The sequence below is a fragment of the Lithobates pipiens genome, unplaced genomic scaffold (assembly GCF_037356315.1).
Source record: "Lithobates pipiens isolate NorthernLeopardFrog02 unplaced genomic scaffold, aLitPip1_a1.2 Scaffold_10, whole genome shotgun sequence".
Classification (NCBI taxonomy): Eukaryota; Metazoa; Chordata; class Amphibia; order Anura; family Ranidae; genus Lithobates; species Lithobates pipiens.
Window position 1 is genome coordinate 209,127,619 of NW_027507686.1, and position 15,180 is coordinate 209,142,798.

At 45.2% G+C, this 15,180-nt stretch overlaps 1 protein-coding gene across 1 annotated transcript in view; it reads left to right on the top strand.

Annotated features, from left to right (window-relative positions):
• The window catches only part of EIF3M (eukaryotic translation initiation factor 3 subunit M), a 35,799-nt gene extending 20,840 nt beyond the window's left edge, over positions 1-14,959 (top strand). Inside the window, exons 9-11 of the mRNA XM_077460897.1 lie at positions 11,654-11,797; positions 13,673-13,733; positions 14,120-14,959. Coding sequence (XP_077317023.1) covers positions 11,654-11,797; positions 13,673-13,733; positions 14,120-14,240 — 326 coding nt within the window. The 3' untranslated portion in view covers positions 14,241-14,959. The remainder of the gene's footprint in view (positions 1-11,653; positions 11,798-13,672; positions 13,734-14,119) is intronic.
• The last annotated feature ends 221 nt before the right edge of the window (positions 14,960-15,180 follow it).

The window sequence follows — 15,180 nt, forward strand, 5'->3', positions numbered from 1 at the left end:
AACACAAATTTGGAAGCTTGTGCAGTCAAGGCTTTTAAGGCTAATTACAGTTACCAAGTTTAAATATAGCTGACTGGTGTATAAATGTATCAGTAGAAGTTAGTAGTTAGACATTTAGGGACACAAGTCCATCTTATTTACCTGTTCTGTAGTATGGTTGTTACTTTTTGATGGTATTTCATCTCCTGATGATATCATGGCGTTTTGAGGGACCTTTTGACATTGGTTGGGTTTTGTTTAAATACAATGTTTGGCAATTAGACATGCATTCAGGAAAACGTTTACACTGTAGTGTGACTATCCAGTACAATAAACTTTTTTTTTTTTTTTTTTTTTCCCCTGAACTAGACCCCTTTCACACATGCTGTCCAATCGGGTCCACCTATTCGTTTTTTAGGCAGACCTGATTGGACGATCCATTCACCCCCCTATGGAGTGAAGGATGTCAGCTGTGACATGTCTGCTGCCATCTGCTGCTATCCAATCCTGTCCGCCAAATTCAGAGGGATGGAAACCCTATTTTCCATCCGTCTGGTGGATGGAGTCAGAAGAAAATGGACAGGAGTTTTCATCTGCTCTCCCATAGAGGACAGCAGGGCTCTGACAGGTCCGCCTCTGCACAATGAGCGGAGACTGACCTGTCATCCGCCTGATCAGCGGGGATCAACAGTTCGATCCCCGCTGATCAAGCAGAGTCAGTCAGAACTGACGTGTCCCCCCCCCCCGTGTAAAAGAGGCCTTAAGGTGTGCCGATGACCAATTCTATGGCTGTTGGCTCTGATCCCTCGCAAATAACAGATTGTAAGCTCTAACTAGCAGGGCCCTCTGATTCCCCCCTGTATTGAATTGTACTGTCTGCCCTAATGTTGTAAAGCGCTGCGTAAACTGTCGGCGCTATACAAATCCTGAATAATATCACACGGTATTTGCAAATGCAATTTTTGTTTTTTAGGGGGGGGGGAATACTTTTGAATTTTAAGACAAAAAAACACAAAATAAATAACCCAATTTTTCTTTTTTTTTTTTTTTTTTTTTATAAAAGATGTTATGCTGAGTAAATGGATACCAAACATGTCACACTTTAAAATGGGGCACGCCGTGCAATGGCGACAATGTAAATTTTACTACCCATAGGCATCACTTTAACCACTTGCTTACTGGGCACTTAAACCCCCCTCAGTCCCAGACCAATTTTCAGCTTTCATCGCTGATGCACTTTGAATGACAATTGCGCGGTCATACAACACTGTACCCAAATGAAATTTTTATCATTTTTTTCCCACAAATAGAGCTTTCTTTTGGTGGTATTTAGTTACAGCTCGGAGTTTTATTTTTTGCTAAACAAACAAAAAAAGATGCAAAAAAATAAAAATAAATAAATCATGTTTTAATAGTTTGTTATAAAATTTTGCAAACGGGTCATTTTTCTCCTTCATTGAAGTGCGCTGATTAGGCGGCACTGATGGCTGCATTGGTGGGCACTGATGGCTGCATTGGTGGGCACTGATGGCTGCATTGGTGGGCACTGATGGCTGCATTGGTGGGCACTGATGGCTGCATTGGTGGGCACTGATGGCTGCATTGGTGGGCACTGATGGCTGCATTGGTGGGCACTGATGGGCTGCATTGGTGGGCACTGATGGGCTGCATTGGTGGGCACTGATGGGCTGCATTGGTGGGCACTGATGGGCTGCATTGGTGGGCACTGATGGGCTGCATTGGTGGGCACTGATGGGCTGCATTGGTGGGCACTGATGGGCTGCATTGGTGGGCACTGATGGGCTGCATTGGTGGGCACTGATGGGCTGCATTGGTGGGCACTGATGGGCTGCATTGGTGGGCACTGATGGGCTGCATTGGTGGGCACTGATGGGCTGCATTGGTGGGCACTGATGGGCTGCATTGGTGGGCACTGATGGGCTGCATTGGTGGGCACTGATGGGCTGCATTGGTGGGCACTGATGGGCTGCATTGGTGGGCACTGATGGGCTGCATTGGTGGGCACTGATGGGCTGCATTGGTGGGCACTGATGGGCTGCATTGGTGGGCACTGATGGGCTGCATTGGTGGGCACTGATGGGCTGCATTGGTGGGCACTGATGGGCTGCATTGGTGGGCACTGATGGGCTGCATTGGTGGGCACTGATGGGCTGCACTGGTGGGCACTGATGGGCTGCACTGGTGGGCACTGATGGGCTGCACTGGTGGGCACTGATGGGCTGCACTGGTGGGCACTGATGGGCTGCACTGGTGGGCACTGATGGGCTGCACTGGTGGGCACTGATGGGCTGCACTGGTGGGCACTGATGGGCTGCACTGGTGGGCACTGATGGGCTGCACTGGTGGGCACTGATGGGCTGCACTGGTGGGCACTGATGGGCTGCACTGGTGGGCACTGATGGGCTGCACTGGTGGGCACTGATGGGCTGCACTGGTGGGCACTGATGGGCTGCACTGGTGGGCACTGATGGGCTGCACTGGTGGGCACTGATGGGCTGCACTGGTGGGCACTGATGGGCTGCACTGGTGGGCACTGATGGGCTGCACTGGTGGGCACTGATGGGCTGCACTGGTGGGCACTGATGGGCTGCACTGGTGGGCACTGATGGGCTGCACTGGTGGGCACTGATGGGCTGCACTGGTGGGCACTGATGGGCTGCACTGGTGGGCACTGATGGGCTGCACTGGTGGGCACTGATGGGCTGCACTGGTGGGCACTGATGGGCTGCACTGGTGGGCACTGATGGGCTGCACTGGTGGGCACTGATGGGCTGCACTGGTGGGCACTGATGGGCTGCACTGGTGGGCACTGATGGGCTGCACTGGTGGGCACTGATGGGCTGCACTGGTGGGCACTGATGGGCTGCACTGGTGGGCACTGATGGGCTGCACTGGTGGGCACTGATGGGCTGCACTGGTGGGCACTGATGGGCTGCACTGGTGGGCACTGATGGGCTGCACTGGTGGGCACTGATGGGCTGCACTGGTGGGCACTGATGGGCTGCACTGGTGGGCACTGATGGGCTGCACTGGTGGGCACTGATGGGCTGCACTGGTGGGCACTGATGGGCTGCACTGGTGGGCACTGATGGGCTGCACTGGTGGGCACTGATGGGCTGCACTGGTGGGCACTGATGGGCTGCACTGGTGGGCACTGATGGGCTGCACTGGTGGGCACTGATGGGCTGCACTGGTGGGCACTGATGGGCTGCACTGGTGGGCACTGATGGGCTGCACTGGTGGGCACTGATGGGCTGCACTGGTGGGCACTGATGGGCTGCACTGGTGGGCACTGATGGGCTGCACTGGTGGGCACTGATGGGCTGCACTGGTGGGCACTGATGGGCTGCACTGGTGGGCACTGATGGGCTGCACTGGTGGGCACTGATGGGCTGCACTGGTGGGCACTGATGGGCTGCACTGGTGGGCACTGATGGGCTGCACTGGTGGGCACTGATGGGCTGCACTGGTGGGCACTGATGGGCTGCACTGGTGGGCACTGATGGGCTGCACTGGTGGGCACTGATAGGCATAGTTAAGGCGGCACTAATAGGCACAGATAAGGCGGCACCGATGGGATAAGATGGGCACAGATAAGATGGCATGGATGGGTGGCACGGATGGGCACTGATAGGTACCACTGATAGATGGGACTGATGGGCACTGATGGGCGGCACTGCTGGGCACTGATGGGCGGCACTGGGTCGCAGCACCTTTGAGGCAGATTGTGGGCACTGTTGGTGGCACTGTTGGTGGCACTGCTGGATGGCACTGTGGGTGGCATTGTGGGTGGCACTGTAGGTGGCACTGTGGGCACTGATGGGGAGCACTTTTATTCAGGATGGCACGGCGGTGGGCAGGTGGGCACTGGCAGGGGGCAGGTGGTCAGCTGTATTGCTGGACGTGATCGGGACTGATGTCCCGATCACGGCCGCCGGTGATCGGCTTTTTTTTTTCTCTCGCGCTGTCAGCGCGAGGAGGAATAATAGCCGATTACCGGCTCCGTTCTATCACATGATCAGCTGTCATTGGCTGACAGCTGATCACGTGATAAGGGGTCGGGATCGACCCCTTGCACGGATCGGTGATCAGGCGAGTCTCACGGACTCGCCGATCACAGAGCGCGCCGCGTGTGCCCCTCAGGGGGCGCGCAGGCCGCTCGTATCCGGGACGACGTCAATAGACGTAGTCCCGGAAATGTAGGTCCGCGCTGATGCCGTCATTTGGCAATCGCGCGGATCTGTAGTGGTTAAAAGCCTTTACAGACTGTTTCTGTAATATACTGTTTTATTTGTTTGTTTTTTTCTCTTCTCCTCCCCCTTTTTTTTTTTTTTTTTTTTTTTTTGTATTTTTTTTTTTTCCCTGTGCATTATTCTGACCTGATGAATGTCCCACCTTTGTCTGTTTGTGGGGGTTTGTTTGTTATTGTTTTAACCTACGTCTACTGTGCATTTTTCAATATTCTATGCATTCTCTGAAATAAAAAATATTCAACCATTAACACCTTTACAGGTTACCACGTTAGATTTACAGAGGAGGTCTGGTGCTATAATTTACTGCCCATGATCTGACTTCGGCGGTGATACCGCATGTGTGTAACGATTGCTGTGTGCGTTTCCCTTTGTGTGGGAGGACGGGGGAGCTGTTTTTATGTGTGTGTGTGTGTGTGTGTATATACATTTTTTTTTTTTTTTTTCTTTTTTCGCTGTCACAAAGAATGTAAACATCAAATGTCACCATTTCCAGTTTATTATTCCGAACAGCCGATTAAAGCCATTTGTGGCGTTGCTTGGCTGTCCGGCTTGCTGGCAGATGCAGTCACTTAGATCTCCTGGTGGGACAGGAGAGCCTGATAACGCTGTAGGAGGGGTGGGACGTCCCCTCCCACTGCTTGTAATAGCAATTGAGCGGATAGTTAGCCGCGCTGATTGCTATTAGAGAGTTCTGACTGCTGGCTCTAACCTATACTGGGGGTGATGCCTACAGCTGCAAGCATCACCCCAGTATAACCACTGAAAGTCCAGCGATTTATAGAAGTGGTTAACCATAGATACATTTTGGTACCTGGTGGATTATAACCTTCTTCTTCTACTCTACTCTTGGAGTCGGATTCAAGAGACATGAACTTTAAACTTCAATCTGTGTAGATGGGTGTAAATAATATGCACCGCTTTGTGTTGGAGGGCTGCCGATAAGGTGCTGCCCTCACTACACACCTTTCCTGGTGGTTTTAATTTGTTCTTTGTGCTGAAGACCCCCTAATAATAAAATGCAACCTCCTCCAACAATTCCTCCCAGAAACCAGCAGGCTCAAGGCATGATGACACGGTGGTTTTATAAAAAGCCTCACTAAGGAGTGGATTTTGGCGGCCCTCTTAATAGTGGGATGGTAGAGGTTCCTCCACACTCGTCCACTTCATATGGCGTGGGGGATTAAATAAAATGTCAGCAGATAGGAAGGCAAAACAGAAAAACACTGCAGACCGTGAACCTATAAAGCTGGCAGTCCAATGTGGCGGCTGTTAATTTGTTTCATAGCATGCAGCATCTGTGTGATGGAATGTTAATGTCAGCAGCTCTTTTATTTACACACCCAGGGAATAGGGAGTAGTCATTAACACTGCGACACTCCCCCATTCATGTGTAATTGACTGTTTCAAAGGAGCACAAGTCCATAAGCTATTGCATGCATTACAATTACATTTCCCATATCAAATTTTTTTTTCTCCCTGCCATTTTTTTTTCTTTATTTGGCCGGGGGTCAGACACAATGCCAGCCATGTTAAATGATGCATTTCAGAAATGATCTACTGAGGTTCTGACAACTGATGTGGATGAGAGTTATCAAGGGAGAAAAGGCTTTCCAGTATTCCTTGTTTTGTGCCCAACTTTAAGAAGTGTAGTGTGCATTCCAAATGTGACTAGACTGTTGCCATCGCTTTAAAGCCATACTCCAGGCAAATGGTGAAATAAGAGACGACTCCTACCAGCCAAAGAGTTTTGTAGTTCTGTCCATCCAGACCTGAAAGTTACACAGCTTTCTATGCTTCATCTAGGCCACCTCACTGCTGCTAGACAGTGAAAGAGCAACAGACTGATGAGATCATCTCTCTGCTCTCATCTCCTGTCAGCATGTTACTTGTTAACTTATGCAAGACACCCAATTGGCTCTTTTCTCTGATTGCTTATGTACAAGAGGCTGGATAGTACCAAGTCAGTCAGGTGTTTATACTACTTTTTGTTTTTTTGGGTTAAATATCTGCTGGGGTGGAATTGGGTAGAGTTGATAATCTGTCCGGTCTCCATTGGTGTCTGCAGGGGAGATCTCTTCCTACTCCCAGGCCTTCTATTACAGCTCCTGTGAGCTGGGGCAGTCGGAGGAGAGGGCTTTGACCCTCCCAGGTGTAGTGAGTTTCTAGCAAGTGCAATGGCACATTGCAATAGAAAACACTGCAAGTAAATATTTTTCTATGCTTTTGCATTCATTTTTTTCCTAAGTTGGGGACAGAGTATTTAGGAAAAATTGTATCAGGCTTAGTTAACACATGCAGTTGGGAAGTGGGCAATAAAAATCGTTGGTTGAACCCCATCTTTACCACACTCTTTAAACTGCAACAAGGCAAAAACAAACCCTTGCCATGTTTGACAGGCAATACCACTGAGGAATGCGATGCATTCAGATAAATAGGGCCAGACTGCAGTTGTGAGCCTAATTGCTAGGCTTGCAGTTGTGGTATTTGCATTCAAAAAGCCTGTTTGGCTGTTTAACCACTACAATACAGGGCACTTTCACCCCCTTCCTTCCCAGCCCAATTTTCAGCTTTCATCGCTCTCGCAATTTCAATGACACTTGCGCGGTCATGCTACACTGTATTCAAATGAAATTTTTATCATTTTGTTCGCACAAATAGAGCTTTATTTTGGTGGTATTTATTCACGACTCTGTTTTTTATTTTTTGTGATATAAGCACAGAAAAAGCGGAAATTTGGGAAAAAAACTATTTTCTTTTTTCTACTTTAAAAGAAATCCAATAAAATGTATTCTGCTACATGTTTTTGGTAAAAAAAATTCTGTTAAGTGTATAATAATTGGTTTGAGTGATCAGGAACATATGTACGCTAAGGATCATGTACAGATAATCATTGGACATGTGATTTTAGTGGGACATGTGTTTTTTTTTATTTGGGGACATGTCTTTTTATTATTTGGGGACATGTGTGGTGACATGTGTATTTTGGGGACATCTGTGTGTACACTGTAGGGTTACACTAGACTGGTGATCAGTAAGTAAAAAGCTGTAAAAACAGCTCATACTCACTGATCTCCAGCCGGCTGCAGTGATCCGCTCTCTCCTCAGTGACGATTTCTGTGTGAGGAGAGGAGGAGCCGATTGCCTAGCAACCGGCTGTTTGTTTTGATCACATGACGGTTGTGATTGGACACGGCCGTCATGTGATCAGGAGGGCCAATCGCAGAGCCCTCCTGCCGATCCGAGATGCGCCGTGTCCGGGTGACACGAGCGCATCGGGATCGCGCCGCTGCGCGGGCACGTGAGCGCACGATCCCCCTCTTTCTGAAGGACATTCCTGAACGTCCAGTCAGGAGGCGGCTCACACCCGGTCATATATGTACATTGGCCGGGTGGGAAGTAGTTAAACGGGGGGAAAAAACATCGCCTGCACTGCGCTCTGAAAAGTGGTCCATCAGGGATCACTCTTCAAAGAGTGATACAGATGTAAATGAGCCTTAGAGTTCCACTTTAAAGAATCAAAGTGTTTAACCATTTGCCGACCAGTTTTGGGAGGGTATAATATGACGTCCTCCCGTGATCACACTGCCGTGTTGCACTTTGATCGCTGTGTCATTAGGACACAGTTGATCACGGATTGGGGTAAAGGGCCAATCACAGCTGATCACGGTTTGAAACACAAGATGGCTATCATCATTCCTTTCCTCGCACTGACAGCGTAAGGTGAGCTGATAACCGGCTTGTGTGAAAGGGACATCTTAACTGATAATTTGGGCAATGATTATCAGTGCAGTTCCAACAGTATTCATCAGTGCTGCCAATCGGTGTCTTCTCATCAGTGTTGCCCATCAATGCCCATCAGTGTGCTGGCTGCAAAATAAGTAATTCCACGCTGTTTCTCTTACTTGGGTGTGTGTTTGCGGACTAAAGATCTGACAATCTCGTGTCTCAGGTCCAGTTGCTGTTTGAGCAGGAAGCAGAGTTCAGGCACATCTCAGGAGGCAGCTCACAGACAATATAAAGCCATGTGCATCATTTTGGAATTGGGCTTTTGGTGTGTGTTAGACAGCAGCTTTGCTAGACGAGGCTAAATTATGGGTAGTGGAATGTGAAGCTGGAACACACAGGAACAGGTGGGGGAATTATGGCAAGGGGAGTGCTTTTAGTGGTCTAGTAGACTCCAACTAGAACTTAAATCTAACTTTTGGGTGGACTTGCCCGTTTCCTTAGCTAGCTGCATTGGGAGATGGGTGAACCCCAAAGATGACTCTCGAGTTGGTTATTTTGGCATTGAACAGTTATGTCCACTGAGTCTGCAGAACATAAACCACCCTGATGAGATTCGATTTTTGTGACTTGTAGCAGGCTATTCTAAATTATTATCTAATATTATTATATGCATGTTCGAGATGGAGGTGAAATGGAGGAGCTATGAGGGGGAGGGGTATAAGAAGCGAGGGAAAAACCCTGATCACCCAAAGTTTGTGCCCAGAGCTATAGGAATCTGCTTTTGAACCTTAGTAGTCAGCCACATGTGTCTATACTTTTCCTTGGACACTGCCTGCCTGCTCTCATACATGATTCTATAGAGGGGTAGAAGGACAGAGGACACAGGAGAGCAGATAACAGGCTGCAAATGATGGAATCACGTAAACTGACCAAGTTTTCAGCAGCCCTGATTATCGTGGTCAGTTTGCGGGGGGGGGGGGGGGTGGGGGCGGCGCATAGCCAGGCAGGATCAGCCAGGTTTTTTAGGTGTTGCAGGGGGCCAAATGACACGGCACAAGTGCTGTGTTGTATAACTAAGGCAGTGATGGTGAACCTTGGCAACCCAGATCTTTTGGAACTACATTTCCCAGGATGCTCATGCACTCTGCAGTGTAGTTGAGCATCATGGGAAATGTAGTTCCAAAATATTTGGGGTGCCAAGGTTCGCCATCACTGCTCAAAACAGCATCTGTTTTTTATTTATTTTTTATTTTGGGTTAACAAATGCTTTATATGTAAGTACTTGAATGTCCATAGCCTACCACAGATTCACTGTAAGTTAAACAGGTTGAAAACCTCTCCTTGCAAGTTATACCTATAGATAAGGCTTACCTGTAGATACTGTAACTGTCTCCTAAACGTGCACTGTTTAGGAGATGGTTGTTGTATACTGCGCCAATTAGAAACCCCCCATGCCGTTTCGTCAAGCAAGTGTGCCGTGACCTGGGCTCCTGCACGCATGTGTTGGAGTGACGTCACGCGGCTCCGGCCAGTCACAGAGCCAGAGTCTGTGGCCCCAGAAGTAAGATGGCGAAGATGGATGCAGGCTTCATTTTCAGGTCACATAATGTGCTAGTATACACAGTATGCACATTATGCTTTTACTTTGCAGGGTAAAAGAAAGGAAGTAAAACCCATCAGGGTTTACTTCCTCTTGTGCTGCCAATGTGTCCAGTTTTTAGTATTAAATGCGTTCTGCTTTTACTGACTCCCCTTTTATTACTTCCCACCATGATGGTCTGAATGCTGTGTGCAGATAATATGGTCAAGTTTCTTGTAGAAGGCAGCTAATTTGATTTGCTTTACTTCTCTGAGAAGAATGTGCTGATTTCCTTGATTTACTAATTAGAAGTCAAGAAGTTCAATTTGTCATCCACATCGCCCCGGCTTGTACACCTTTTATATCTTTGCTCACCAAGCCTATTTATGCTGTGCCAGGTTAAGCAGATTGCTTTGTTAATTATGCTAATTCCTTCTAATTGACTTTTATATATTTTTTTTTAAGTCTCTTGACCATAGACCTTTTTTTTTTTTTGAGTTATGACTTTTGTTTTTATTGGGTCTCTGCTTTCTTGTTGCAATTACTGGTAATTAACAGCGGTAATTAGTAAAATGTCTTGTAATGCTATAAAGTCGATCTTTATGCATCTAGAAAAAAAAATTCCCTCATTAGCCCCATGATTTCTTGTCTAGTGAGCCAGACCGAAGCCCTCTATTATGACAATTTTTACTTTTATATAAATCCCAGGTACCTTGGTTTAACATGATCTCTTTTCCGTATGTTTGGAGAAATCCAGTCTAATGAACTAAGAGGTTAGAAATCTAGTGGTTGCCATTACAGACTTGTGTTTAGAGGTGCAAGCTCTAGGGCTGTCATTATGATTCTAAATTCTCCCTACCTAATGAGTCATTGACCTGGAACAAGCACCTTCCTTATTGGTGAATATATAAGGCTTTCTGTTATTGGCCAAGGTGAAGCTTGTAATGTCCACCTGCCTGTTCACCTCAGTCAATGGGAGAATGCCTTGTATTCATTAACCGCTTGATTACTGGGCACTTATACCCCTCTCCTGCCCAGATCAATTTTCAGCTTTCAGCTTTGTCAGTTTAAGGCTGGGTTCACACTGCTGCGGGGGGAGATCCGGATGTGATTCGCACCGCAAATCACATCCGATCTCCGTAGCGATGCGAGTTCAGCCATACAGATAGTATGGCTGAATTCGCATCGCTCCCGCAGCAAACTCGCACAGGACCCTTTTTTTGGTCCGCAACAGAATCGGATTGCATGGGGGTTCACACCATGCGATCCGATTCCTGTGCGAGTCGGCGGATCGCACTGCGATATGAGGACGGATCTGGGGGTGTCATTAACATATCATTGATACTCCCAGCCGTCCGCATAGGGCAGTGTGAACTGCCGGCGGGAGTAATGCGATGCGGCAAAACGCTGCGGATTCGCGGCGTTCCCGCATCGCAGCGGTGTGAACCCAGCCTTAATGACAATTAGTCATGCTACACTGTACCCATACGACATTTTTATCTTCTTTTTTTTTTTTTTTTTTTTTCAGACGGCGCTTTCTTTTTCAGTGGCATTTAATCACCACTGAGTTTTTGTTTTTTACTAAACAAAGACCGAAAATGTCAAAAAAATAGTTTTTGATATTTTGTTATGACATTTTGCAAACAGGTAATTTTTCACCTTCACTGATGAGCACTGGTGGGGTCTGATATGTGGCACTGATTAGCAGCACATGTGGGTACTAATGGAACGGATATTCCCTCTAACGGAAACCACGTTTTATTTTTTCCTTCATGCTGTTGAAAAAAAGATAACCGGCATCTGTATATTTTTGTGATCCGCTGTCAGCCAATGAGGTAAAGGGCCTGCTGTGAATAGCCCTTTACCTGATCTATAAGTCGAGTCTCATGGACTCTGTGATCAGAGCGTGCCACCTGCGCACCCCAGGGGAAGCATAAGAAAGGGAGGATGTCCATGTATGCCCTCCTGGCAATAATTTAAGCCCGGGCTATAGCAGTCTTTCGGCTATAGTGCAGGCGCCAAGTGGTTAAAAGGATTACAGCTAAATTTTCTTTTTCGCTTCGTATTGATCTAGTCTTTAATGTTTGTTTTTAAGGTCTGTCACATGAGCAGAACACGGAGAAAATGCGACTTCTAACCTTCATGGGAATGGCTGTGGAGAGCAAGGAAATTTCCTTTGATACCCTTCAGCAGGAGCTTCAGATTGGGGCAGATGATGTGGAAGCCTTTGTAATTGATGGCAAGTCATTTTCATACTTCCCATAAAGTACATGACACATCTGAACGTATAATATAGCATTCTGCCTAAACAGGATTTAACACTCTGCATTATCTGTGGCGATATTTGTTCCAATGTGTAATTGTATCGGCAAGCAAGGTTTTCTAATACTGATATCTTGACTGTCTAAAACAAGCCAAGTTGGAAAGATAAAAAAAAAAATATATATATATATATATATATATATATATATATATATATATATATATATATATATATATATATATATATATATATATATATATATATATATATATATATATATATATATATATATAATTATACATGCATAGGCCCTAGAGAATAAAATGGTGAGTGCATATTTTTCTCGCGCTATATTTGTGCAGCAGTTTTTCAAATGCATTTTTTTTTTTCTGGGGGGGGGGGGGGGGGGAGAATACACTTTAATGATTTCTACTGCATTTAATACCCAATTGTTTGGCAAAACCTAAAAGATGTTGCGCTAAGGAAATGGATACCAAACGTCTTACTTTAAAATTGCGTATGCCCATGGAATGGCGGCAAACTACAGTACCAAAAAAAAAAAAAAAAATCTCCAAAGGTGGCGCTTTAAAAGCCTTTACAGCAGGGTGGATTTGATTTAAATCTCTAGTAAAAAGGCTTGATTTAAATCCATTTGATTTTAAATCTTATTTTTTAAAGGGCAACTGTCATCTCTGTCCCACAGCAGCCCCTCCCTTGCCCCGCTGTTGACTCACTGACAGTCCCATTCACTTTAATGGGATGGCTGGTGATGTGGCAGTCACAGAACAAGGTGAGGGACGTGGCGGCAGCAGGTGAATGGATGCCCACTAACAGGCACCACCACGATGGATCTGAAATGACAGGTGCTCTTTAAATGTAAGGACTTCCTGCTGGTAGTTAGAATCTCTTAAATATTTGCAAACAAAATTTAAGGTTTCCTATTTAGAATAAGCTGTCAGGTTAGTAAAACAGCGATATCAGAACCAATTCAATCATACAGTTTGTAGTGTACGTAGATTTGCAAAACAATGGGCTAAAGGAATTTTCCTGAACTTTGGTTTATCTCATGGTTACTGTGAAATTGTGTGAATTTATCAATGCAGTGCATGTTATCTCAGCTTGCAGAGCTTCGATTCATTGAAGGAGTTTATCAAAAATTTAAATATTGCAGAATATACAGCCTCATGCTCAATTTCATGCTGAATAAACAAAATGATTAATTTATCTTAAATAGAAAATTATCTTTTTAGATAATTTTTACTCCACAGGCATGTTATTAAAATTAATTTGGTGATCAAAAACAGATTTAAATCCCAAAAATCATATAATTTTTTTATCCACCCTGCTTTACAGGTTACCAGTTTATAGTTACACAATTATTGCCCCTGTTCTGATGATCGTGGTGATACCTCACATGCAATCGCTGTTAACATGTGTGCAAGACCAACACTTTGTGTATGTAAGAACGGGGGAGCTTTAAAAACTTTTACAGGTGGTGGAAGAGGGGTGGCCCCTTCTGCCTATGAAAGTGATCCAGTGGCTGTATAGTTGCTCGGATCACTTTTTGTTACCAACTCTAAAAATGATACCGGGATCATGGTTGTAGCCTCGACCATTATCTCAGCATAACCACTTAAACCTTAGACTGTTTTTGTAATTGGCCTAAGAGATGGGAAGTGGTTAACAACCATGTAGAATCTTTCCCAATTCACACTAGGGGCCTGAAAAGTGAAATCTAATAGAATGCTATGTCAAAATAGGGTTTTATCTTTGACCTGGTGAGCAATGAGGTATATTTTGCTTTTGTTTTTATTGGGTAAATATCTTTGCTTTCTTTATACGTTTTTGTAGCTGTGAAAACCAAGATGGTATACTGCAAGATTGACCAGACGCAGAAAAAAGTTGTTGTAAGGTAATGTATTCATTTCTCCTCTATAGTTTGCAGTCTAGTGTGTTTTAATTATTTCTCGTAATATATGTTTAATATTTTAGATTGTTCCCATCATGTGCTTGTAGTTAAATGCCAGCTATTTATCATAATTTTATTAAGGCCCAGACCGAATGTGATTAGCTTATTTAATGAAAGTGTCCTATTTTCCAGCACATTTCACTTAATGACCGTGACAGTGGCCTGAATGCTAATTAGCTACACGTCTTGCTATAGTGACTTCATAAAATGGGAATTGTGCTGAGAAATCCTCTGTGCAAAATAACATTGTCTGAATTACTGAAGGCAAAACTTGGCCGTGTTGTAAGTTTGTCTGTCTTTTTTTTTTTTTTTTTTTTTTCCTTTTGTAGTTGCAGCACACACAGGACCTTTGGAAAGCAGCAGTGGCAGCAATTATATGACGTGCTCAACACCTGGAAAATTAACTTGACTAAAGTGAAGAACAGTCTACATAGTATTTCTGATGCTTGACCATGTTAGCCATTTCTATGAACCATGCAGAATATCGCTACAGCTCTGGACTTTAAAGGCCAATTCCACCCCTAATATGGATATATCAGTTGTATGTAGTCGCTGTCAAGTTAAATCATATGCTAACTTTATTTTTTATTTTTAAAACTCCAGTGGTTTGGTCTTGATAACCAACGTTCCTTGCAAATGCCCTGGCATCAGCTGAGAGGAAAGGGCCCTTGGTTATGGATCAGGTTAGAGGGGAGAAAAACTAGAATGGGAAAACTTTACCACTTACTGATATAAGATTATTTGACCTACCAGTGCTTATCTGAAACTGAAATATACCTTTTTAGTAGAGTTGGCCTTTAATGCGTTTCACCCATGTCTGTATTAGCTGCCTCCAGATTTGTTTTAAATAATGCAACATAAACTCTTTAAGGAAAAATATACAATACTTTTGTAATCCTCATCTCATAGGTGTGTGATAGGACACTGGGTTCTATCAGTGATCTATCTCCAATACTGTGACACTGCTACTGGGTCCCGGCTCTGTCTGTTACTTTTGGAACTGATGAGATGTGGCCTTTGGTTTATTTTATGCCTGGTCTAAAAAGCTGGACTCTTAGCAGTTTCACAAAGCCTGAACTAAGGGGGATTTCTTCTTTTATAAAAGCCAGACCAAATTAAATTATGACATTTGAAACCGACCTGATATAAAATCTGAACATAACCTCTTATTGTGTGTGGGTTTTATTTATTTTTTGTCTGTGTTGTGGTTCTATTCTTTATAGCTCAGAGGCAGAGCTCTTCACATTGCAGGTCTTTCATCTGGGGGGGGGGGCACTGAGGCTGACCCGAGTGCTGGTCCAGGCCTGGGGTGGATCTTCTTACCCCAGCCTGGGCCGGGCTCTGTGATGTCACCTGTCGGAGCCCGCTGTCAGCTGAAAACTGGTCACAA